The sequence below is a fragment of the Melitaea cinxia genome, chromosome 14 (assembly GCF_905220565.1).
Source record: "Melitaea cinxia chromosome 14, ilMelCinx1.1, whole genome shotgun sequence".
Classification (NCBI taxonomy): Eukaryota; Metazoa; Arthropoda; class Insecta; order Lepidoptera; family Nymphalidae; genus Melitaea; species Melitaea cinxia.
In genome coordinates this window covers 11409773-11433882 of record NC_059407.1, presented here as the reverse complement: position 1 = coordinate 11433882, position 24110 = coordinate 11409773, and the positions used below count along the sequence as shown (strand labels likewise).

The window sequence follows — 24110 nt, the reverse complement described above, 5'->3', positions numbered from 1 at the left end:
ACAGGAAAAACTCGTCACTGTTTCTCACACTTAAACATAAATTATGAGCCACTCATGAACCACTTTTATTTGAAATATGCAATGTTTTAATATGTTAAATAATGTACACAAACAGATTTTATTTACGATCAAACATAACGTACTGAACTCACACAAGTATATAACACGCTGATTGCGCGGTGACTGAATTTGTTGAGAGAGAGACGGTGCGATGGCGTTGGAAAGAGATACGCAGTGACGTGGGAGGGAGGACGACCGCTAAGCTTCAAGAACACGCACTGTTTCAAATGTATACCTGACTTGGACAAAATCTTAGTTCACATAAAATACTAAATACAATTATAATATACACAGTATACATTACTCAGTTTGTTAAAAAAACCTTTTTGTTGTTTGTATGTACTTAGTATTTTTATTTTCATATTACAAAGAACGAACGTGCATGCGATCTAGTTTACTTATTAAAGTAATGATATAACTTGAATTGGTTATATTACTTTGATTTGTTGTCTAATTCAATAAGATTCATACAAGACAAAACGATAATGAACGAATTAAAAATACTGTTTTATTTTATTTTTCCTCGTCAAGTTAATGTTTAGTGAAACACCTTGAAAAAATGTTACCTGATTAATAAAATTTAGGAGAAAAACAAAACTTTAATTTTCTTTTGTTAGCATTGGTTAAAAAAATAAATGCTAATTTTTTTATCTACGTATTGCATTCCGGCCCACTGTTTAACGCCGTACCTCCTGTTACCTGGCACCGGCGATCACGGCGTGGCGCCTCTCGCCCCGCAATATATTTCAAATTTTAAACTTTACAAAGAACTAAATAAAAGATAACATTCATGGATATATTAGTAACCCAATTTAGTTCCCGTTAATGTAATACAACACATGAATCATAGATATACGAGACTACAAGAATAGTTGTTTTTATTTTTCACCCGTTGTCAATTTGTCTATCACAATTTTTTTGTACTACCTATTTCATTTATTTATAATAAATAAGTATTTCTATTTTGCTTATTTTATTATCTAAAAAAAACTTAGGATATTATGGATAGTAAAATAATACACGTGAGGCTCCGTACAAATGTAATGCTTTGCAGTAAGCATTTTAAAATTTAATAGCTCAATCTTAAAAAAAAAAGAAAAAAAAAACGTCAACGAACATGCTCATTGTTCTGGATATGAATAAAGCCTCCTTTGTTTTTAACTTTATTTAGATATCGCTTCAGCCTGTAATATCCCACTACTGGGCATAGGCCTCTTTCCCCATGTAGGAGAAGGATCAGAGCTTAATCCACCACGCTGCTCCAATGCGGGTTGGCGGATATATTCCCTACTATGAGTAACGATCGCTATCAGGTGTACATGATAACAACCGGGACCGACGGCTTAACGTGCTCTCCGAGGCACTATTTTATTTAGATATGTATAAGTTTAATGTAATGGGTCTACAGATGTCGATGCAATTTACAGTCTTGTTACAAGACCTAGTATATACTACGTACTTACTTAAACAAGTACGTAGAGAATACATATTACATTATCTATGTACCATACCTATAAAGAGAAGGATGGAAGAATAGAGGAGTATTACTGATAGATCTGTTGGCATACTCTAAAGCTTTTAAAGAACCAAGATAGTTGGATAGGTCATGTGAAAACTAAGTTAGTTGGCCTTTATTAGTAACTCTCTGTGGTAGAGGAAAACTTTTTTAAGGATAAGTACGTATTTGAAAAAAAGTTAGGAATACGCATAATATATACACGCTTCTTTACAGTAGGTAGAGTATTGTAGGTCACATTCTTTTTTTATAGGAGATGCTATCGTCTTAAGGTTAATAATTAAAAAATGCCATATATAAAAGCTTTTGAAAAACCTCTGTGTCATTGATTTAATGTTACCATCAAAATGATAAAAAAAAAAAACTAAAAATATTTTTGTTTGTAAGATGATTTAGGTAGAATAACACTTACATTACAGTGAGTAAAAGAAGAGAAAACATAAACAAGTTCAATGCGCTTACTCGGTCCTATTGCTTAGCAAACTCTGTCTAACAACCTTTTCTAAATATGAATACGTACATGTGTGGTAACCATATATATATCTGTATTTTTATTAAAATAATTAAGTCAAATAAAAATTACGTCACAAAATACAAAACTAACTGCTCCTTACTGTTGTTACCCATATAGAATGCGTGGGAAGATTGTCATTAAATTTCTCGCAAAGCCTTCATTGTTTGGAAGATTACTAATTTTTAAGTAATGACTCACTGAACAGTATTATTATTGCGAACTTACAAAGTATTTCGTTTAATGTAATGTGTTGGTTCCCATGGTAAGAACGGATGAATATTTTTTCCAGTTCGAAACATAAAAAAAAAACTAACTTAAATAAAGTTGATTGTTAGTTTATATAAGGAAAGAGGTCATGACATGAGAAATAAAATAAAAAAATTAAAAAAGGAGAAAGATGTTGTAGTAGGAGATCTGAACTAGAGACGAAATTCACCCATCTGCTGGATGAAAATTATTTTATATTTACTATAGTATATTAAAAAATAAATCGCGAGCGTTGGCTAAAAAATTCTTAGATAGGCTATATTATATTCGCCAACCACCATTCAAATCAAATTTATAGCAGTAACAAAAAATTTACATAGAGATGCTTCTACGTTATGTTCACAAGCGAGATAACAACATGTTCATAACAATGTCACATTCAGACATTCTTTCACATTCCCTCTCCTTCTTTTTCTCCTTGGTCTTTTTTTTCTAAACTTTATACATATATAATGCCTTAGTTTATTTGATGCTTTGACGTCTAGAGGTTTAATTATGTTTATGGTGTTCACTTAACATCAGGTGATCCGTCTACTGTCTTGTTTGTTTGCTATTACAATTAATGTAGATAAATTTATTTATTTAGCATTGATAAGTAAATCTCATTTCACTGTCATTTCTATTACAATAGATAAAAAACAAACAGATATGTGTATATCTATGGTTTTCTGCATACAGTATACTGTGTACTTGACCTGTTTTCACTGTGGAGTAGGTATAGCAAACGTGGTAGATTAGATTAATCTTCTTTCGAAGTAAGTCAATTTTACATCGATATACTTAGATATAAAAAGCTATTTGAATTAAAAAAAAAAATCACTTCTTGTGTGTTGTTTTTATTTCATAGTTGTAGTACATCATTCCCGATTCCCAGAAAGTGTTGATTGCGTGGCATTTTGTACAGGATTGCTCTCAGACTACCGGCAAAGACACGTGATTGGTAAGAAACTACATACAATGTACTTCTATTATGTTATCGAATTTCAAAAGGATAGAATGGAAACCAAGTAGATTTACTACCGTATTGAGAAAATTTGATCAGTTAAGCTGTCACAAAAGTAATGGTTTTAGAAAAATAAACAATGTTATTATATTAGTTAAAAATACACAAAGTGTATTTTAATTGATTAATTATAAAGAAAATAATGCTCTAAAACACATTTCTTATTAATAATACCAATTTGTTATTAACTGTAATAGAAGATGCATGACTTTCAGTAAGCAGCTTTCAGTAATTGTAATTCGTGTAAGACATAAAAGAGCATATTGTAATCAGATTTTCGAATAAAAAAAACATTGGTGCTCACGAGTCGTTTTCGGATCGTGAATAAATCAGAGCTTCGATTGACAAATGTCTACGGATATCCGTGTACACATAGGTACTCATACATACATATTTATATGTATCATTTTTTAATTGTATAGGTACTTTAAATTAGTGTAAATTCTAACATAAACGTGAAAATTCTTGAGTGTCAAAGAACTTTAACCACAGGTGTTTTAATTAACATATGTAATAGCTAATTATAAATTAAATTATAGCAAACTACACATGTTAGCTTAGCGGTGTTTATTATAATAAAATCATTCGTTTATTTCTTTTCAATTTAGTTAGAAATACGTACAGGAAATTCCATTGACTACCTATTTATAAGTACTACAACTACAACATATTCGTACACACGGTTGTCTGTTCCTAATATAAGCAACTTAATACTTGTGGTATCCAGCACACCCTCGAGGTGTGCCCGAGATGGGCGGCGCTACGTCGCGATCTGACGACAGTCCTCGGAGGGGACTTGTCACTGCCGAGCGTTATCACCGCGATGCTCGGCGACGACGAGTCCTGGAAGGCGATGGTCTCCTTCTGCGAGACAGTAATGTCCCAGAAGGAGAACGACGAGCGGATGAGAGAGGGGGCCGCCGACGAGGCCTCCATCCGCAGGCGACGAACGGGGGTGCGTAGGAGGCGCTACTTAATGCGTTTCCAGTAACGCCCCTGTGCCCATGTCGGGCCGGGATGGGAACCCGGTCCTGCTAGACATGGCGTCGTCGGGATTGTTCAGAGGTGAGCCGGACAGTCCCATGGAGGAGAAGTCTGGTCTTTTCGCCGAGGCCAGCCTGTCGCTGGAGGGATCCTGTTGCCTGCAGATCCGGGACCCTCCAATTAAAGCGGCTGAAGGCTCCTGCAGGGGTTTTGGTCGGTAGTGCACCCCCAAGTGCTAAGCCGACATACGGTCTAGGAATGCCTACCCGGGCATCCTGGATATCACCCGTAAATGGGTTACCCTGCGATATCAAAAAAAAAAAAAAATACTTGTGGTATAGGTAACAGCCGACTGTTATAACTAAATATATATACTGATAAATTTACATAGAAATAATACATATATAAATATATGAATAAATATATATATTACACCCAGACTCGGGGTGGAAATCGAACCCACAACCCCCGGAGCAGAAAGCAGGGTCACTACGAAATGCGCCAACGGGTTAGTCAAACTGCTAGGTACTATAGGTACTTATTGAATAATTATTCAATATTAAGGAAAATGTTTGTTTTCAATTTAACTATATTAAATCTATGTTATTCTTTACTTTAAAATAGTCATAAAATAATGAGTTAAATAAGCCTTGGAGTAAACTTTTTGTCATTTAACACGTTGGATGCCATGACGGACACCATATGTCCGACAGCATACTTTCGCCTGGGGCCACACCAATAAATCGAGAATCGTCAAAAAATTGTTAAGGTGTTTTTCTGCAAATATTGTCAGCGAAAACCTCAAAAATAATGGGCGACTGACGGAAACAGTTATTTACCCATTATTTTCCAAGATCTCAAGTGGCAGACACCAGCTATAACATTTTTGGAAACAACTTGTTAAAAAGCATATAAATTCAAAGTGTTTTCGATTTTTTTTTTGTGCTATGTGGCCTTATTGCACTGTGAGGCCACGCGGGTCACTTTCCTTAGTAAAAACAGTCGAAACACTGTCCGTCGGCTCCCTAGAGGCTTCTGAAGTGATCGAGGGCACGCGGACACATGGTGTCTGACGCGGCCTCTTAGACCCAATATCATGGCAGTCACATGGTGTCCGTCGCGGCCCACTGGACTAAACATGGTTTTTGGTCTGGCGTTCAACGTGTTAATAAAAAAATATACACAAATAACGATACTCTAGTACCTAACTACTTGTATTCGTGTGCTCCGTGACGCAGTGGGTTTTTAAATTATTCTATTAAAGCAATTGCAGACCAGTGACAAGGGTATCGTAGTAGTATTACGACCTGTGTCGCCCGTTTCATTTTGAACTACAATATTGAAACTACGAAGAATCCAACAGTCAGTGGAAGTTAAGACTTTTTTATATTATTTGTACTAAAGTGAATAAAGTTTAAAAGAAAGTGCTGAGGTAAACAATTTAATTATATTGTACTATTTTAGTTTAAGTCAGTACCAGACGATTCAGTTGTTCTATTTGTATTATAAATAATATTTTTTTGCTGCTAGAAGTCGTAATGTGATATTTTTCAGCATATATTCTTCCATAGTAAAAAGATATAAATTAACTGTCCAGTTTTATAATATTGGTATAGTCACGAGCTTAATAACATTCATTCAAAATTATTCTTGTATTAATAATGCATATAATTGGTAAATGTAAGAAAGTATTTAAAATACGAATGATATTTTGTATGATAAACATCTACTACGAGATGTTTTTTTTCGTCAATATAAAAACAAAAATGATGATTTTTCTTACAATATTACATTTTATAAGCGATAAATAATAGCAATTAATGATTTAGCATTTTTTTTTTCAATAAATTCTGCACTCTGAATCGATGTTAACTTTCTATCAAACTATTATTATTATTGATTATTTAAAAGTGCTTTCAATGTTTACTACGTTGATTTTATGATCGTGAGATAAACATTCGTTTAAACGTTATATTTTATTAATAATAGCAACAATAACGAGAAAGTAATTTCTATTTCTTTACTACGTAATATCAAATAGAATTATTAAACACGATATCGAAACATTTTAGTTGAAGCTAATTTTAACTCTTATATTTATTTATTTATTATATTAGAGTTTCAAGAATGTTATAGGTTACGACTGTAATGACCTTACCGGAAATAGGATAGATATAATTTTTGAGCGAAGTCGCGAGAAGTGATATATGTATACCTACTTATAATAGGGTGTAGTACTTTCATACATCTTTTGTAACAGATTATGGCGTCCCGGTTGACAAGTTGGTTGCGAACGTCCTTAAAACGAAGACCCGTGATTACTAATACTATGGTCTACGCGACATTTTACACTGCAGCGGAACTGTCGCAGCAAACTTTTAACAAAATATATTCGGTAAACATTTTTATTAATAGATTCGTATGAATATAATATAATGTTTAGTAATTAGTTAACTATAAGTATAGCTAAAGGTAGAACGATTTTGGTTCTTCCATTTTCTCTCGTTAAAATATAGACTTTCACTCGGTGATGACGTAGATCTCCCGATGAAAGGGTTTTTAAAAAAAAATTGTTTTTGGTTGTAATCGAAAAAAATTCTGCTCAAAATATGGAGCAGCCCGAGTGGGGTAGTACCTCGACCTTACAGAAGACCACAGCTAAATAATACTGTTTTCAAGCAGCATTGTGTTCCTGACTTCCTTTGGTGAGTAAGGTGACCAGAGCTCCTGGGGAGATTGGGGACAGGGTCAGCAACGCGCTTGCTATGTTTCTGGTGTTGCAGGCGTGTATAAGCTACGGTAATCGCTTACCATCAGGTGAGCCATACGCTTGTTTGCCGACCTAATTGTCTGTAAATAAAAAATAAAAAAATACACCGACAAGTAATATAACGTAGGTAGACGAAAAAATAGTCTAGTAAATACGGGTTATCAAAGATTACTCAAAAAGTACTGATCTGATCTCGATCAAATTCAAATGGAACCATATGACAAATGGAAAAAAAATGTAGGCGAATTGAGAACCTTTTTGAAGTCGGTTAAAACACAAATCTTTCTTCTTTATAATATAAGTAATTAGTAGAGGGTTACATTAAATATTTTCAACATAAACATGTTGATTGAGGTAAGGCACAGTAGAAAATGTTCTGCTCAAAATCTTGAAAAGCCTGACTCTGGAAATACCCCCAACTTTAAAGAAGGTTACAGCTTAATAACAGTGCTCTCATGTATAGTGTTGTGTTCCTTTTTTGAGTAACTTTAGTCACTGTGGTGAGTAAGGTGGCCGAGCTCATGTGGAGATCAGGGATGAATTCGGCAACGTGCCTGCGGTGTTGCAGTCTCGTATGAAGTAGCCGCCACACGGTACCATTAGGCGGGCTGTGCGCTTATATTTGCCGCGCTGGTCGTAAAATATAATATTTATAAACGTAAAATGATGAAGATTATGCATGATGAGTTAAAATTTTAAAAGTTTGAATCTTAAATTACTAGAAATTTATAAATTGGAGGTCAAACTTTTTTCTCAAACCGTGTCAGATATAAAATTTAATAATTGTGTTTGCTTGCAAACGAAAAAAAACCATTCTTCAATAAATTATATCGACAAGTAATACAACGTAGGTAAACAAAAAAATAGTCAAGTAAATACGCATTATCAAAGATTACTCAAAAAGTTGTAATCAGATCTCGATGAAATTGAAATGTGACCACATGATAAACATCGGCTTTCGATTAAATTAAAAATCATCAAAATCGGTACAACCAGTAAAAAGTTATGCAGATTTTCGAGAGTTTCCCTCGATTTCTCTGGGAACCCATCATCAGATCCTGGTTTTTTTATCATGGTACCAAACTAGGGATATCTACTTTCCAACAAAAAAAAATAATTATCAAAATCGGAGTAAATGACGGAGTTATCCCCGGACATACATATATATACTCGTATTTACGGTCGAATTGAGTCACAGTGCTAATAAAATTTAAATGAGATAACTCCTCGCCCTATTGCCTCCACTGGTGACAAGAGGGCTGGTGCATTTTTTGCCCAGAGAATCGGCATAGCGATTCAAAGGGGGAAATGCTGCCAGCATTCTTGGCACAATTCCAAGCGGACATGAAATATACCAAAACTATCTGTAAATATTTAGCTCGTAAATATGTATAATAAAAAAATAAAAAATAAAATTGAGTAACCTCCTCCTTTTTTTTGAAGTCGGTTAAAAACTATGATTGACATTTGAAGGATATCCGTTGTATAATAATTTAGTACAATATGCTGATGTGTATATACATAATTTCAAATTTTACAAAAAACAATATTTCACTAATTTATTTTGAAATTACAAAATAAAAAATGTGTAACTTATTTTTTTTTTCATTATATTACAAAAGTAAAAAATTAAAAACAGTAAAATAACTTATTGGCAGCGGTGGGATTCGAACCCACGCCTCCGAAGAGACTGGTGCCTTAAACCAGCGCCTTAGACCGCTCGGCCACGCTACCTATAGTGGTAACTGTCATAATTTACAATCTACTTGTACAACATCTAAAAAGACCTATTGCTGTTATTTTTATTTGTTTGCGTTTACTGATATTATATTATTCAAAAACATTGACTCGAATTGAATTCGAATTCAATTCGACTCTTCTTCGTTTGTTTATCATTTAGTTCAGTTTTATTGTGCAAAAAAAAAGGACACTTAGCAGTTTTTCCTATATGTTATGTGGTGAGCGTCTTCAGGTTGTGGAACACATCAGAGATCTTGGGGTTATACTAGACAGAAAGCTACATTTAAATATACATATCGATTATATAATTAGCAATGCTTATAAATTATACGGATTTGCGATGCGTACTTGTAATGAGTTTAAGTTGGCTTCAACATATCTTCATATTTATAAATCACTAATACGTCCTCAACTTGAATATGCTGTACCTATATGGAACCCATATTATGGCAAATATATAGATGCGCTGGAGACAGTTCAAAAAAAATTCTTACGTTGTATGCATTATAAATATTACTTTTCGCATTTACCTTATCTTCAGATGTTAGACAAATACAAACTCTCCACTCTTAAATCAAGACGAACATATCTTGAATTAATGATGCTTTACGACTTATGTCATAATAAGTATGATTGTATCCCCCTAAATAATAAATTATGTTATAAGATTCCAACTGGAACGCACTCTCGTAAGCCACATTCCATATTTGCCACTGCATTTTGTAGAACAAATGCTGGTAAACGCTCACCCTTGTATAGAGTTACTGATGTTTATAATAAGCATTTTTTGTCGGTGGATATCTTATTCGCAAGAGTTGCTAAGTTTAAAAAAGAAATTTTTGAATTATTACATTAACAGTACAAACGTAAACGGGTTTACTCATTGAATTCAAACCTTGCATACGGACTCGGTGTGGGTAGCCTAGTAGTTAACACTGATCCCAAGATGCAAGTCGTAGGGCTAGGGTATCCATATCGACAAAAATGCACCCTATTTCTACTTTGGCTGCGCAATGTACAGTTAATGTTTAAGAGATAGAAAGATATATAAGTTGTCTGCTTAGTATGTATTTCTAGCTGAGTAATAATAACAATAATAATCACTAGTGTTTGGTTGATGGTATTTAGGGAAAAAATGTATTTGTGATGTATTATGTATATTAGATACCTACCATTTCTTTTCCTTGATGTGCATTTTTTACTATTATAAAATTGTAATCTGGAGTTGACGATGTTGGTGTCACGATTAATAATGTTTGTATTGTAAGTCTGTTATGTAAAACTTTATTGTGAACACTGTTTGTTAACTTAAATAAATAAAAAAAAAAAAAAAAAAAAAAAAAAAAAAAATGAAAATATTTGATAAAAGCGTAACAAAACAAATATTATACTATATAAATAAAGTTCTTATAACAAAATTAAATAATGGTGGATATCACTTAGATATCTGGTGTATAGAATAGTTAAAAGGATGTCCAAATTTTTATGCGGAGGTAGCGACATCTAGTAGAAATTTTTTAACATACCTACTAATTACTAACGAGCTACTAAATAAAATGGAATATACGCCATTTAGTAAGCTGTTAGATTAAATGTATGATTAAAAATTATTATTATTATTATTTGTCTGTCTTCTTTAATAATGGTATGAGTTTTTTAAATAAATATTAATAAGAAATTTAGATTAGATTAGTAAGAAAGGTTTTCTTGTTTATTTATTTCAAGTATATAACATAATTATAAACATGGTATTATAATATATAATATAAATTATTTTACATTAAGGCCCGGACGGAAATATTTGTTTGGAAAAAGGTATAAAAAATCTTAAAAAGTATTTATAAATTTGCAAAAAAATCTTTAAAAAATCTTCGTCTTTCTTCTCTGAACTCTAAAAAGATCAAAATATTCCTTGAAATTTCAGACTTTTAGACTTGTACTTTTAAAAGTCTCATTAAGACATAAATGTTTTATCACGGGGTGTCATGATAAGGTTGTTGTCATATTTTAAATGTTATTAAATTTTGTGTAATTTATTTTCAGCCCGAAAAACCAGATATCGATTTGGTTTCTGCAAGCCGTATTGTGGCTGTTGGCAGCTGTTTATATGCGCCTACACTTTATTACTGGTACGATGATGCTTTTATTCTAATACTTAAAGGTACTTCTAACTTAGTATAAATAAATAATAATAAATAAACCCTCCACATTCAACGGTCCCAGTGGGATTATCTCCTGTGTCGGGGGTCAGGAAACATACACAATACATAAGCACAAATGCCCAGACCACGGCAAATATTTGTATGGCCAATACAATGTTTGCTATGTGCGGGGATCGAACCCGCAACCACCAGCGTAACAGCCACAAACTAGTGCTGCGACCGTTGCGCCAACGCGTCGTATGTAACTGATACTTCAGTAACTGAAAACAAAATATATTGAAGTTATTTATGTCATTTACCTTATATATCTTATAAAGCTTTAGAAATTTTTATTATATAAATCCTACAATTACTTTATTTTACTTCCTTATTCATTTGCAAAATCAAAATAAAATTTGTTTTGAGATTTTTAGTAGAGTCGACTACTAAAATAGCTTGAACTAGTTTTGGTTTTATGTTTGAATATTTTCTCATTTTATAGTTTAATAATAAATTTTTAAAGTTGTTTATTTAAAACACAGTGTTTATTATTTTTTATTTCTATACTTTATCCTGATATTAGAAATGCTATTAATCTTCTCTCACTTGTAAATCTATAAAAACTCATTTTTAATTTATTATTTAACATAATTGGAAGTTCATACTTGAGGTAAATATAATATTTTAAATACTACTTATACAATTTAAAGGTACAAGTTTCTGGACAGAAAATTCGTGGGCACAGCCGCGAAAATAGTAGCAACCAAAGTTGTTTCTGAACAATTTATCATGACTCCAGTCTTGCTCGCTGCTTTTTATACGCGTAAGTGACTGCAATTTTCTTTTATATAATATTTAAGAAATTTATATATTTCTATTACGACAGGTATTTAAGGTTTCAATGAAGAAGCGTTTAACTCTCGAGTTAAAAGAAATGATCATTTTTAAATTAAAAAAAAAAAAAAAACATTATCAGATGTTTCAGTTTACAACATGGACCAAATGTTTTATATTTTTTTCCGAGATCCGATGGCGTCCCAAAATCCACAAGTATCTATCAGTCCTAAAAAAAACGTATTTTTTTACACTTAGATAGGTACTTCCATTTAGATCACGAATCCGTAATTTCAATAAATCTATTTATTATAATTAACCGCTAGTATATTTCGAAATTTTGTACAGAGTCATTTAGTTATTCTAATTTTTACGCTAATTTCACCCACTATTGAATAACTTGTTCGGATTTTATCGCGGCTTATTAAGTTTTTTAGATGCCCGACACTTCGGGTACTTTACAGCGACCATTGTAACGGGGGTCTTCCCCAAAAAGTTTCATTGTACTAAGTCATCTTGTATTGACTATAATAAATTTTGTTATTTTTTTTTTCCTTTATAGTATTAGGAGTCCTGGAGAGAAAAGAAGACGTATTCAAGGAACTTAGAGAAAAATACTGGAAGACCTTGCTCGCAAATCAAGCCTTCTGGATTCCTGGACAGATCATAAATTTTGCATTTATCCCTTCTAATTTACGGGTCGTGTATGTGGCTTCTGCTTCGTTCATATGGATTAATGTTCTTTGTTTCATTAAAAGACAGAAAGTTGTAATAAAAACCAATATTTAATTTTTTAAAACTTTTTGTTCTTTAGTTAAATATTTGAAGCTATTTCAACGATAGGATTACCATTTTTGAGACAATTTAAATATATGTATTTAAAGATAAGTGTGGTAGAAGCGTATAATAGTACTTACGTATGTGCCAAATAAATTCGTACTGTTAACAAATAGCAGTGTTGGTAGTAGTAGGGCTGTATTTGAAAAAGCAAAGGCTTCAAATTATTTTCATAGTAAAAATTATTTTTTGTTTCGGTCTTTTTATACACTGATCGATGTTTTAGATATTAAAATGAAACAAATACGGATATATTATTTGTAATATTTATTAATTTATATATTGTTTGTAAATATATTTAAGAATAATATAATTGTCTGTACAAGTATTGTTTTGTAGTAAAATTTTCTTTATAATCATCCTCCCCTGTGGAGGCTCGGAGGATTTGTACACCTGTTTTCCCCAAATCCGGCCATGGCTTTATGATGTTATAAGTACAAATTTTTATGTCTGCATAAAATCTTGTTACATATTATTCCCATTGTTACATATTATATAATTCCAAAAAAACTTTTATTTTACTATTAATATGTGTAATGGTATCTTTAGAATTAATTATATAAAAGGTCAGAAATTTCTTTTTATGTATTTGATTTCCAATTATTTTAATTAATTTCTTTTTTTGTTTGTTTATTTCCACATTATTTTATTATGCAAAGCAATGCAACTTTGCCGCAATTTTTGCTAATTGACGGCTATTAAATACAACTAACTTCAAAATGCTTGCTAGTGAAAAAGATTTATCATAATAATGTGAAATTAGATCGTATTGTACAAGTGAGTTATATAAATTTTCGAGTAATTAGATTATACACTGACCGTCTCAAAGACTCCTAAGGTTTCCTTTTTCTTTCTACTATATTTAAAGCAGAGACAGTTAGACGCGAGATCTCTTGCTGAAGACAACGTTTACTTTTTGAAGTATAAAATAAGTAATAAAAATGTCAGATCCAAGTGTGTTCCTGAACTACTCAACGCCTGCTATAAACTACGGTCTTTATGACGATCTAGTTTACTCGTCTTTTAATATGACGAGAATAGAGAGAGCAGTTGTAACGAAAGTTGCTGGCTTCGGAGCAGTTAGTGGGGTCTTGATGGCTCTTCTTATCAATTTTCTGTTTCACTTCGAGGTGGGTATATTATTTTAAAAGGTTTTTTTATTTTATTTTAAATATAGTGTTTTAAGATTGTAATTACAATTAAAAGTTATTTGGGTTTCATTTACTATATTATTCAATTTTTATTATTATTCTTTGTGACACTTAATGTATATAAATTATGCTAAACATGATATTGATTATAAATATAATAATATAAGCATACGAGTATGTATGTATGGTAGGACTAGAGCTATGGGAATCTGAACACCTTTAAGAGTAAAAGAAATATTATAAGGAACATGAGGTGATAACTAAGATTCACGTAAATAAGAATTTTACTTGAACACAGGAAGACACAAAGTAAGTTTGAAAACTCTAATCTACCTAAACTATGTTTGGGTTACAGGTTCTGAGTTTCTGAGGTTAGGCTTTTTATAAGCACGTCTATTTTTATTATGAAAATATTTCACCATCAGTAAACGTAGAAGATATGAGTATGAAACTATTTGAAACCCGAAAAGACTAAACTTCTAAACTGTCGATCATTTCTAACATTTGCCACAAACCACTCCGATCACACACTTTTACCAGTATAGCCATGGCGCAGTTAGGATGTATGGCGACCATTCGCCTTGTTTTATTAGACACAATGCAATCTAGTGTAAATAGGTACGCTTTATATAACCGGAAATGTCTCGCGATTTACCAGTCAGTTCGATAGTGGCGCCAATTTTCATCCTACGCGGAAAAATGCTCTTAGACAAGAAATTATTTAATGAGTAGGTATGCCAATTTACAATTACACAGCAGCATTTATCTCATTAGGTTATCGGTGGTCAGTACGATCGTCGCTAGTGTAGCGGTGAAGTTTGTCTTATTTGGCTACTATTAGATTTATGATAACACAAATGAAGCTAATTGACAAATTCATTTGAAAATAATTTATAATTGCGTAATACAAGTATAGTATGACAAGCGGCTAAAAGCTTATGAGCCTATTTTATACATGTTCGCATAATATAATACATTTTGTGACTAATATAAGGCTTTATTAATTTCCTGACTTCTATACTAACTGTGATGTAACTAGTGTCCGAAATAATTACATCACCGATCATTTGAGTAATTATTATGCCTAAACTGATATGTGTTTTTAACCTTTTTTTGTTCCAGTATGAAGTATTTAAGAAGAAAGTGAAATTAAAAGACAAAATGGGATTTAAAAAAACGATTCTGTTAATAACATTACCATTGATCCTGCCTTTCATGCTGTTATTTTTATTAGTGGCGATTATCTATAAAATATTATGTTCTGTAATTATTAAGAGAAAAGATAAACATTTTACCGGCTTCCTTGGAAGTTTTGATGTGTTTTGGTGTTTAGAGGATGACGTGAGTAAGAGTATTGTTAACGTTCTGGGGGTCATTGAATGTACGTCGCCTCAGAAATTAGTTGACCACGTAAGAGAAAAACTACAGAATATAGTACAAAATTCAGATGCCGAGAAGCTATTTTATAGACGAAATGAAGCATATGGTTTTTACTATTGGAAAAAATGTTGTTATATCGACATTAGTCAATACGTGTGTGTGATTGATGTATCGAATACTACAGAGCTGAACGAATCAGATTTAGAAGTTATTATGACAGAAATATCTTACCTGCCATTACCATTTAATGACGAGGGTCTATTTCAAGTACTAATAACAAATCAAAAATTGAAAAATAATAACGGTAAAGATGAGTATGGCGTTATTATAAGATTACACCATGCTGTAGGTGATGGAGCGGCTTTAATAGAATTTTTATGCGAAACATTAGCAGATGATAGTGACACTGATTCTAGAGCCTTTTGTGTGCCAGTATTTTACAATCAAAAAACTAAAAGGACTCTCGCTGACTATTTAGAAATAATAATTAAATTTTGTAAAATTCCAAGTTGTTTAATAGATGGTCTATTGAGGGAGCCTGATAGAACTTCCTTGCACGGTCCTGCGTTAAATGGAAAAAAAATCTTCAAATGGATGGAATACGATCAGGATTTACTTCACCTTGTAAAAGATATAAAGAAAAATACGAAGTTACATTTTTCAGATATTTTAATATCGTCATTATCTTTGGGCTTAAGAGATTATTTTCTACAGGTGAATTAGTACATTTTATACGCTTATATTTAATAAATTAAATGAAGTGTGAGGCGTTTATAAGTAAATATAAATGCTTATAAGATTTATGTCTTCTAGGAAATTGACCCAGCGCCAAATACGGTTGCTGTAATACTACCAATTAGGTTTCCGCAAAACAAAAATGACGGTGTCAGATTGGAAAATAATTTTACTGTGAGCATATTGGATTTGGAAGTAGGAGCAGACATAGAGACTGTAAAAAGACATATGAATGAACTGCGAGATAGTGCTGATCCTCTTGTAAGATTATAATTGTGTTTGGCAAACGAAAAAAACCGACTTCAATTATCGACAAGTAATACAACGTATGTAGACGAAAAAATAGCCAAGGAAATACGCATTATCAAAGATTACTCCAAAAGTTGTAATCAGATCTCGATGAAATTTAAATGTGACCACATGATAAACATCGGCTTTCGATTAAATTAAAAATCATTAAAATCGGTACACCCACTAAAAAACTATACAGATTTTCGAGAGTTTCCCTCGATTTCTCTGGGATCCCATCATCAGATCCTGGTTTTCTTATACCAAACTAGGGATATCTCCTTTCTAACAAAAAAAAATATCAAAATCGGTTCATAAACGACGGAGTTATCTCTGAACATAAATAAAAAAATATATATATATACATATACGGTCGAATTGAGTAACCTCCTCCTTTTTTTGAAGTCGGTTAAAAATAAATGAAACCTATATTTTATAACTATGTTTTACTAAAAAGCAATATTTTTTATAAGTGCATATTTCTATTCTTGTACAGTCAAACCACTTCTTCCTCAAGTTGTGTGGTATCTTGCCAAAAGAAATACTTCACCCGGCATTTTATAGTAACCAAGCTACTATGACGTTGAGTAATTTGCCGGGAACAAGGGCTTTAACTATTTGTGGTGGCTTACTAAAGTCTTTGGTATTTTTCATCCCAAGTAAAGGAAATACAGGTTCGTAAATAAAATGAAAGAAATGGTAGCATCGAAAACATTATATTTCTGCAATCAGTTACTAACTATTACTTTATAACCGCCGTGACAATACTACAAATTGTATGTAGCTATGTAGGTAATTAATTAATGTTTTTTGGAATCAAAGACTTACGTAAATATAAATATAATTCGTAATATTGTAATTTATTTTCAGGTTTAAGTATAACAGTTTTATGTTACGGAGGAGTGCTGAGTTTTGGAGCGATGGCAGACTCAGCACTTATATCAAATCCGGACGAACTGGCCATCATTCTGAACGGGATGGTCAAAGGAATAAAACAGTTACATAAAGAATTCGTTAAGTAAATAACAGCAGCCTTAAATTTTTACACTTTTGGCTTCTCAGTAGAAGGTAAGCTAATTACTCAATTAAGAACGTAAAACTTAGATTGGATTTATTAATCTACAATTGATTCGCTCTGAGTGAGCTCTCGACTGAAAGCGTTCTAAATAATATTTTTTTATTGCGGTTTCATTTCTAATGACTACCTTTTTATATTTTAAGGTATGGAGAAGATCAAATGAAATAGCTCAAGATGATACGAAGTGCACAATCAGATCGTTTCTCATTCCAGCAAACATTTTTGTATTTTCATATGTGCAATGTTTTTACTAAAATAAATCAAAAAAATTCTAAATATATTTTTTATTTTTTATCTGTTACAGTTGATTCAAATATTTAATCAAACTCGTAGACGGCTAATAATCATTACATCATCATTAGAGCCTATACAGTCCACTGCTGGACATAGGCCTCCACAAGTTCATGTCAAAAATAGCGCGAACTCATGTGTTTTGCCCATAGTCACCACGCTGGGCAGGCAGGTTGGTGACCGCAGGGCTGGCTTTGTCGCACCAAAGACGCTGCTGCCCGACTTCGGCCTGTGTATTTCAAAGCCAGCAGTTGGATGGTTACCCGCCACCGGTTGGCTTTTTAAGTTCCAAGGTGGTAGCGGAACTGTGTTATCCCTTAGTCGCCTCTTACGACACCCACGGGAAGAGAGGGGGTGGCTAAATTCTTTAGTACCGTAGCCACACAGTACACGGCTAATAAAACCTAGATGAAATGGTCCATGGCGTTCACAATTATACTTACTTGTAAATTCCTAATATTCATAAGATGGAACATTGAACCTATTAATTACCTTATCCTTAAGAGTACACACACACACACACACTTCAGCCTATCGCAGTCCCCTGCTGGACATAGGCCTCCACAAGTGCACGCCAGAAAGGGCGTGAACTCGTGTGTTTTGTCCATAGTCACCACGCTGGGCACGCGGGTTGGTGACCGCACGGCTAGCTTTGTCGCACCGAAGACGCTGCTGCCCGTCTTCGGCCTGTGTATTTCAAAGCCAGCAGCTGGATGGTGGAACTGTGTTATCCCTTAGTCGCCTCTTACGACACCCATGGGAAGAGAGAATGTGGCTCTATATTCTTTACTACCTTAGCAACATAGCAGATCCTTAAGAATAATAACAATAAAATGCCACTAACAATGCGCCCGAAAAAGACTTTGTGTTGACCAACAGTACAACGTGGAGAGTTGGTAATTTCTTTTGATACAACGGATTCTCTTTCGTCAGTAGTCAATAAATGTACGAGCATAACGTAAAGCATAAACATCAATTAACATGCTAGAGTTGCTGGTAACGATTGGTTTATATCGTTCATGAATTTAAGAAAAAATAAGAAGTATGCTTTAGACCACACGACGGAAGTAAAACTTCTTTAGCTCCATCTATATGTATGCACTATTATGTATAATATACACCCCTCTCTCTTGCCCCTACAGTCATATACGAAATGTAACTCTCTTTCTATCTTCACTTACTCATATCTCACTCTGAACTTCCATTCGCTTCACCCGATCACACTTTTTGTAACTCTCTCATCACGCATTCAGTAGCTTACTTTCCAAGTCAAACGTGCATAAAGAAGTTTTACTTCAAAAATAATTAACGGTACAAACAAACTAGGAAAATATATATATATATATATATACTACTATACTATATATATATATATATATATATATATATATATATATATATATATATATATATATATATATATATATATATATACTTTATTGCATTTGACAACAGAATATACAGAAAATTACATATACAGTTGATGGCAAAGGTGGACTTATCCCTAGAAGATATCTCTTCCAGTCAACCAATGGTCATGAGAGAGAGTGTCATAAAGCGGGGTATGCAATTTTGTCATTTTTTTCATTGATTTGTGACACGGTGCATTGTCTTGATGAAATATCACTTTCTTTTTCTTTAAATGGGGCCGTATTTTTGCGACTATTGTTCTTAAAACGCTCCATGCGCTATAGACGCTATGTTATAATCGCTGTTAATGATTTCAAGATAGTCGATGAATATTTTATCGTGAGCGTTCCCAAAATACCGATGCCTTGCCAGACTGTTGTGTCAAATGACAATAGTTTTGATTCTTATGTGAAATCATGGAATCATGTTTCATCCACCACATATAGATGCATCAATATTGGTTTGTTATGGTGGAACAGGTTCAAACGCTGGCCAGAATCATGAATTCATTATTGTTTTAGTCGCATTGTGAAACGATGATGAGGTGATATCCAATACCTCCTTCCGTCCACGTTCCTTTCCCTGGTCCTCTAAAATTATTTCGTGGACTTTTTTGATGTTTGGGGCGCCCACTCCGTGTATTGTCCTCGGTGCTCACAACGGAACTTCTCAACGGTTGATTTTCCTGGTGCAAAGTCCGAATAATGTTTACCAAACTTTACCATAGTTAAAAAATACTAGTATTTTGTTTCGCCAAAAAGCGTTGCTTTATTATCACGAAAGTCCTTTTTACCCATTTTCTTCGTAATAAGTTATATCACCCAAATTGCCCTTTCTTACAAACTAATTGTCCGACAGCTGTGAAATTTTCACGTGTCTTTTGAAGATTAGGGTTAACTAAAATCATATGAATTTAATAATAGTAGCGCCATCTGTGTGTTACACTATGAACTTTTATCTTTTAAAATATATTTGGTTGCCTGTTCAACTTTAGCATAAAAGTAAAGCTATTTATTGAATTAGACTGTAAGTCATTTATTATTTATTTATAAGCTATATCCATAAAGCGGATTGGGGTTTTAAATACGGAAACGGAGTCAATTTTTAATTAATTTATTCAAGTTTCATCATTTTACATTCTCAGAGGCTAGGCATAAGTCTATAATCCTCTGAAGTAGGTACTAACTTAAGATTTAAAACATACTGACAAATAAAATGTCAGGATGTTTAATATAAAAGTTATTTAACCTCAGTAAATAGAAAATAACTGAGGCGTCGACTTTTCGTTCAGGTCCAAATCTGCTCGCTCAGCAGTTAGCAGTATGAGGCGTATTGCTTTCTTGAGGCCCTCGATCTTCGTTTGGTACCAGATTTTCTAATTACACAAAAATATTTATTTATATTATAGTATAGTTACATTCGATTGTAGTAACTAGTAAATATTACTTTTTAACCGACTTCAATGGACATAGCGGACCAAAAAGGACGTTCTTTAGAAGAAGCAGCTATTTACTGGTTGTACCGATTTTGATGATTCTTTTTTTAATCGAAAGCTGGTGATTGTCGTATGGTTCCATTCAAATTTGACCGAGATTTGACGTGTAGCTGGTGCTATTTCTAATAATGATTATGTAATTGACTGTTATACTGACTAAATTACAGTGCAAATTAAAACCCTTCACCGTTCTACTATGAACTGACCTTCCCTATGGAAAAAATCTGATAAACCATATAGAAATGCAGATCAAAATGAGATCTCATAGACTCTCATAACTCGGTATGAGAATTTGATCTGCAATTGTTCGTGTTTTATGAGATTTTTTCCATATGGTTTATTAGTTGCACTGTTTGTCGTATTTCTTTAATTTCATTTCTAAAACAAAAACATCGTGACCTATTATTTACCTGAAACAATTTCTTTTGTTTAAGTGTTAAGTACTTGTTTCCAATGCTTAAAATGGTTTTATTTGTTTTAGTTATATCAGTGTGAGCTTCCTGCAACTGACGGCGAACTTTCTTCAATTCACTGTCGTAGGAATTCAAAGAGCAGAATGCATCATTGTAGGCTTTTAACAGATTTTTATAACGTTTTGATAGTTCTTCATACCTGTTATTACAAGTTTATTAATTTCTTTGTTCTAACACAAGCCTTAACTAGAGATCATAATTAAAAAGTATTGATAATTTTACGTTAATCTATCTATTAGACGTTCGTTAGTTGAAGCAATTGCAGTTTATTTAAAAGTTATCATTATATTTAACCTACTTGCAGTCATCGTTATTGTTTATTTTTATCATAATTATATGAATATCAGATATTCGTTGCTAGTCACATGTTATAGATTAGAAAAAAAAAAACGTTGTTTTTGTAGTTTAGACCACACGTCTGAAGTAAAACTTACGAAACGCAACTCTCTCTCTTTCTATCTACACTAACTTATATCTCCCTCTTAGCTTCCGTTCGCAGAGCCCGATCACACTTTTCGTAACGCTCTCGTCACGAACTCACCAGCTTACTCCCCAAGTCAAGCGTGCATAAAGGAGTTTTACTTCAAAAATATTTATTAATAGGTTGTGTCAGATTGTAATTATCGTTTACTAGATTCAAAGCAAAGGCTTTCTTTTAAAGAAAACTTTTCTTGAAAATATCTCTTTAGTCTTTTCTCACCTATCACATGCCTAGATAGCGAGAAAGGCAGAGTTACGTCTCCCTTTCCTGGCAAGTTGATGGCAAATTAATTATTATACTTATCACTGCTTAATAAAATTTGTGTTACTAACTGATATTGTAGGCATACTATGCTCATAGTAGACCATGATTCCGTTATTTCAAAGGCGCTTCTTGGTGACATTTTAGTATCTAGAAAGTTATATAAATAGCTTCACCAAACTTGTCAATTATTGATACTTCAAAAGCAATTTTCAGGTGCTGTAAAATCAATCTTTTACAGACGATTTATTAAGAGAACAGTAGGAAATATCCTGCTCAAAATCTGGAGCAGCCCGTCCGGGGATATACCTCGACCTTACAGAAGATCACAGCTCAATAATACCTACTGCTCTCAAGTAGTCTCGTGTATATGTTCCTGTGGTAAAATAGCCAAAGCTGCTGGGCAGGGTTAGGTCTTCAACGCGCTCACGATGCTTTTGGTTATGCAGGCATGTATGGACTACGGTAACTGCTTATCATCGGGTGGGCAGTACGCTTGTTTTTTGTCCTTTTCGTGTAAAAGAAGCAAATATTTTCTCTACCATCAGATAGTAAGCAGTTATCAAAGCCAATGGACGCCTGCAAATACTTCCCACCCTATGGAAAAAATCCCATAAAACCTCAAAATATGGACAAATGCGGACCAAATTCTTATACCAAGTTATGAGATCTATGAGAATTTGGTCCGCATTTGTACATGTTTTGTCATTTTTGTAATACTATAGGTACAATGAGACTAAACCTGTAATAGAATGCTTAGAACTCTTGTTAGTATCCTTTGTATCAGAGTCATCAGTGTTCCTTAGATCATTAGAATGACAATGCCTATGTAACATTCTACATTTCAATAACTTTTCTTCATATTGCTTTGACTTTTTAAACGAATTTTCTAGTTCTTTTAACAGCAATACGGCATTTTTGATACCACGTACAACATTTATTTGTTCATGTATACTTTGCTGAAACAACACTTATAGAATTAAACTTTGGAAACATGTTGTGCTACCGATTAATATGTACTTACTAAAGAACTTCATCAATCATCATAGAATACTTTTCAAAATCCTTACCATAGTTTTATTAATCACAACATATTCAAAATTATCAGGAGCAAATAGTTTATTACTAATATCAAATGTTTGCATATCGCTAACTTCAGGTTAACAAAAAAATATAACGTTGATGTCTTGCTTGTCGAGAAAGAATTATCAACAATAATGTTTCTTATATCATCCATGACACATTTCATTTTTTAACCAAAAAATACTGGCCGATAAGAAATTAAAAGCATTTTTGTGATATGGTACAAATAAAAACATGTTATTAAAAAAAAACTTCATCAAATTTCGTCAGATGGTTTATTCAAGTACAACAAAAAGCAATAACTTTAATTAACTAAATCAGTCTACTTCGCTATATCACTACTCAAATATTCCATGTAATGGATAAAAACTGCTCCTACAATGGTGCCTACGTTCACTGTTCAATATTTTACGAAAAATATATTGAACATACACACATACTCTCCCCGTTAAAATATTACTAAAATCTGTATTACACATACTTAAATTTGATTTGTATTATTATCCGAATTTATATATTGTGATTAGGATACAAAACCGAATTTTATTCTGGAAAATATTTACAGTACAAATTAATTAGTTTTTGGGTAATTCATAAATACTTTTAAGCGATTATTATCAATGATATTAATTGTATTTCACAATAAAAGCATGTTATAACATACTTATTGATCAATTTGTATAAAATTCTTTTAAATAATATTAAAATATATACATATATCAAAACAAAAAACAATGAACAAAACCAATATTCCAAAGATTTGTAAAATTATCCGATTAAAATGGAAGACACACACGCTTCAAGCACTAGAAGCATTCAACATAACAATTAAAAAGACAATTTCATGGTATTACAACTATATCAACAATTTTAATAATCGTATAAAGCTAAAATGCATGATCAACATACTGATTTCTTAACAATGGTAAATATTTCGTACAAAAAATGTGATGATATAATACATGGCTGAAATTTAAAAACTACAAAAAAAAAAAAATGTAATAACATATTTTAAAAACAACATTGTCATTATGTAAAAATCAGATTTTTGAATTCATATCAATATTTTACCTACTGGTGACTGACGATTTTTTACCACCACCACAAAAAGAGTTATAAAGTTCTTAATTGAAATAAATGAATAATAAAAAAACAAAAAAAAAAAAAATTCGTGCGTACAAAGTACAAATGTCAGAAGTGAAACTTCTTTGGCAAACTAATTTTTATGTCTCGTTTATATTTATACAAATCTAAAGCTTTAGATTTCCGTTCCAGCGCTATCTAGTTTATTTGCAATGTAATACTATCGATATTAATA

General features: G+C 32.5%; 3 protein-coding genes and 1 non-coding gene across 4 annotated transcripts; 2 read left to right on the top strand and 2 right to left on the bottom strand.

Moving 5' to 3' along the window:
* Positions 1-6607: 6607 nt before the first annotated feature.
* LOC123659489 (mpv17-like protein) lies at positions 6608-13126 on the top strand. The gene is made up of 4 exons (XM_045594703.1): positions 6608-6739; positions 10898-10983; positions 11706-11818; positions 12392-13126. The coding sequence occupies exons 1-4, from the start codon at positions 6608-6610 to the stop codon at positions 12616-12618; spliced, it is 558 nt and encodes a 185-aa protein (XP_045450659.1). The 3' UTR covers positions 12619-13126.
* On the bottom strand, positions 8767-8848 carry Trnal-aag. Its single transcript has one exon. It is a non-coding gene; the product is annotated as a tRNA-Leu (tRNA).
* Positions 13127-15081: 1955 nt separating the features above from the next.
* LOC123659641 lies at positions 15082-17574 on the top strand. Its single transcript, XM_045594840.1, has 5 exons — positions 15082-15911; positions 16011-16193; positions 16717-16894; positions 17091-17288; positions 17442-17574. Exons 1-4 carry the CDS (start codon positions 15411-15413, stop codon positions 17240-17242), a joined length of 1014 nt encoding a protein of 337 aa, XP_045450796.1. The 5' UTR covers positions 15082-15410; the 3' UTR covers positions 17243-17288; positions 17442-17574.
* A 2674-nt stretch (positions 17575-20248) lies between these two features.
* LOC123659403 lies at positions 20249-22854 on the bottom strand. The gene is made up of 5 exons (XM_045594618.1): positions 22780-22854; positions 22452-22668; positions 21781-21859; positions 20905-21106; positions 20249-20374 (listed from the first exon to the last, which is right to left on the bottom strand). The coding sequence occupies exons 1-5, from the start codon at positions 22852-22854 to the stop codon at positions 20249-20251; spliced, it is 699 nt and encodes a 232-aa protein (XP_045450574.1).
* Positions 22855-24110: the final 1256 nt, after the last annotated feature.

Coding starts and splice junctions, on each gene's coding strand:
- LOC123659489 (XM_045594703.1), top strand. CDS start 6,608: ATGGCGTCCCGGTTGACAAGTTGGTTGCGAACGTCCTTAAAACGAAGA. Junction 6,740..10,897: donor CTTTTAACAAAATATATTCG/GTAAACATTTTT, acceptor ATTTATTTTCAG/CCCGAAAAACCAGATATCGA. Junction 11,819..12,391: donor GCTCGCTGCTTTTTATACGC/GTAAGTGACTGC, acceptor TTTCCTTTATAG/TATTAGGAGTCCTGGAGAGA.
- LOC123659641 (XM_045594840.1), top strand. CDS start 15,411: ATGACAGAAATATCTTACCTGCCATTACCATTTAATGACGAGGGTCTA. Junction 16,194..16,716: donor GAGATAGTGCTGATCCTCTT/GTAAGATTATAA, acceptor ATTCTTGTACAG/TCAAACCACTTCTTCCTCAA. Junction 16,895..17,090: donor CCCAAGTAAAGGAAATACAG/GTTCGTAAATAA, acceptor ATTTATTTTCAG/GTTTAAGTATAACAGTTTTA.
- LOC123659403 (XM_045594618.1), bottom strand. CDS start 22,854: ATGCAAACATTTGATATTAGTAATAAACTATTTGCTCCTGATAATTTT. Junction 22,669..22,779: donor TTGTGATTAATAAAACTATG/GTAAGGATTTTG, acceptor GTGTTGTTTCAG/CAAAGTATACATGAACAAAT. Junction 21,860..22,451: donor TTCTAAGCATTCTATTACAG/GTTTAGTCTCAT, acceptor ATAACTTTCTAG/ATACTAAAATGTCACCAAGA.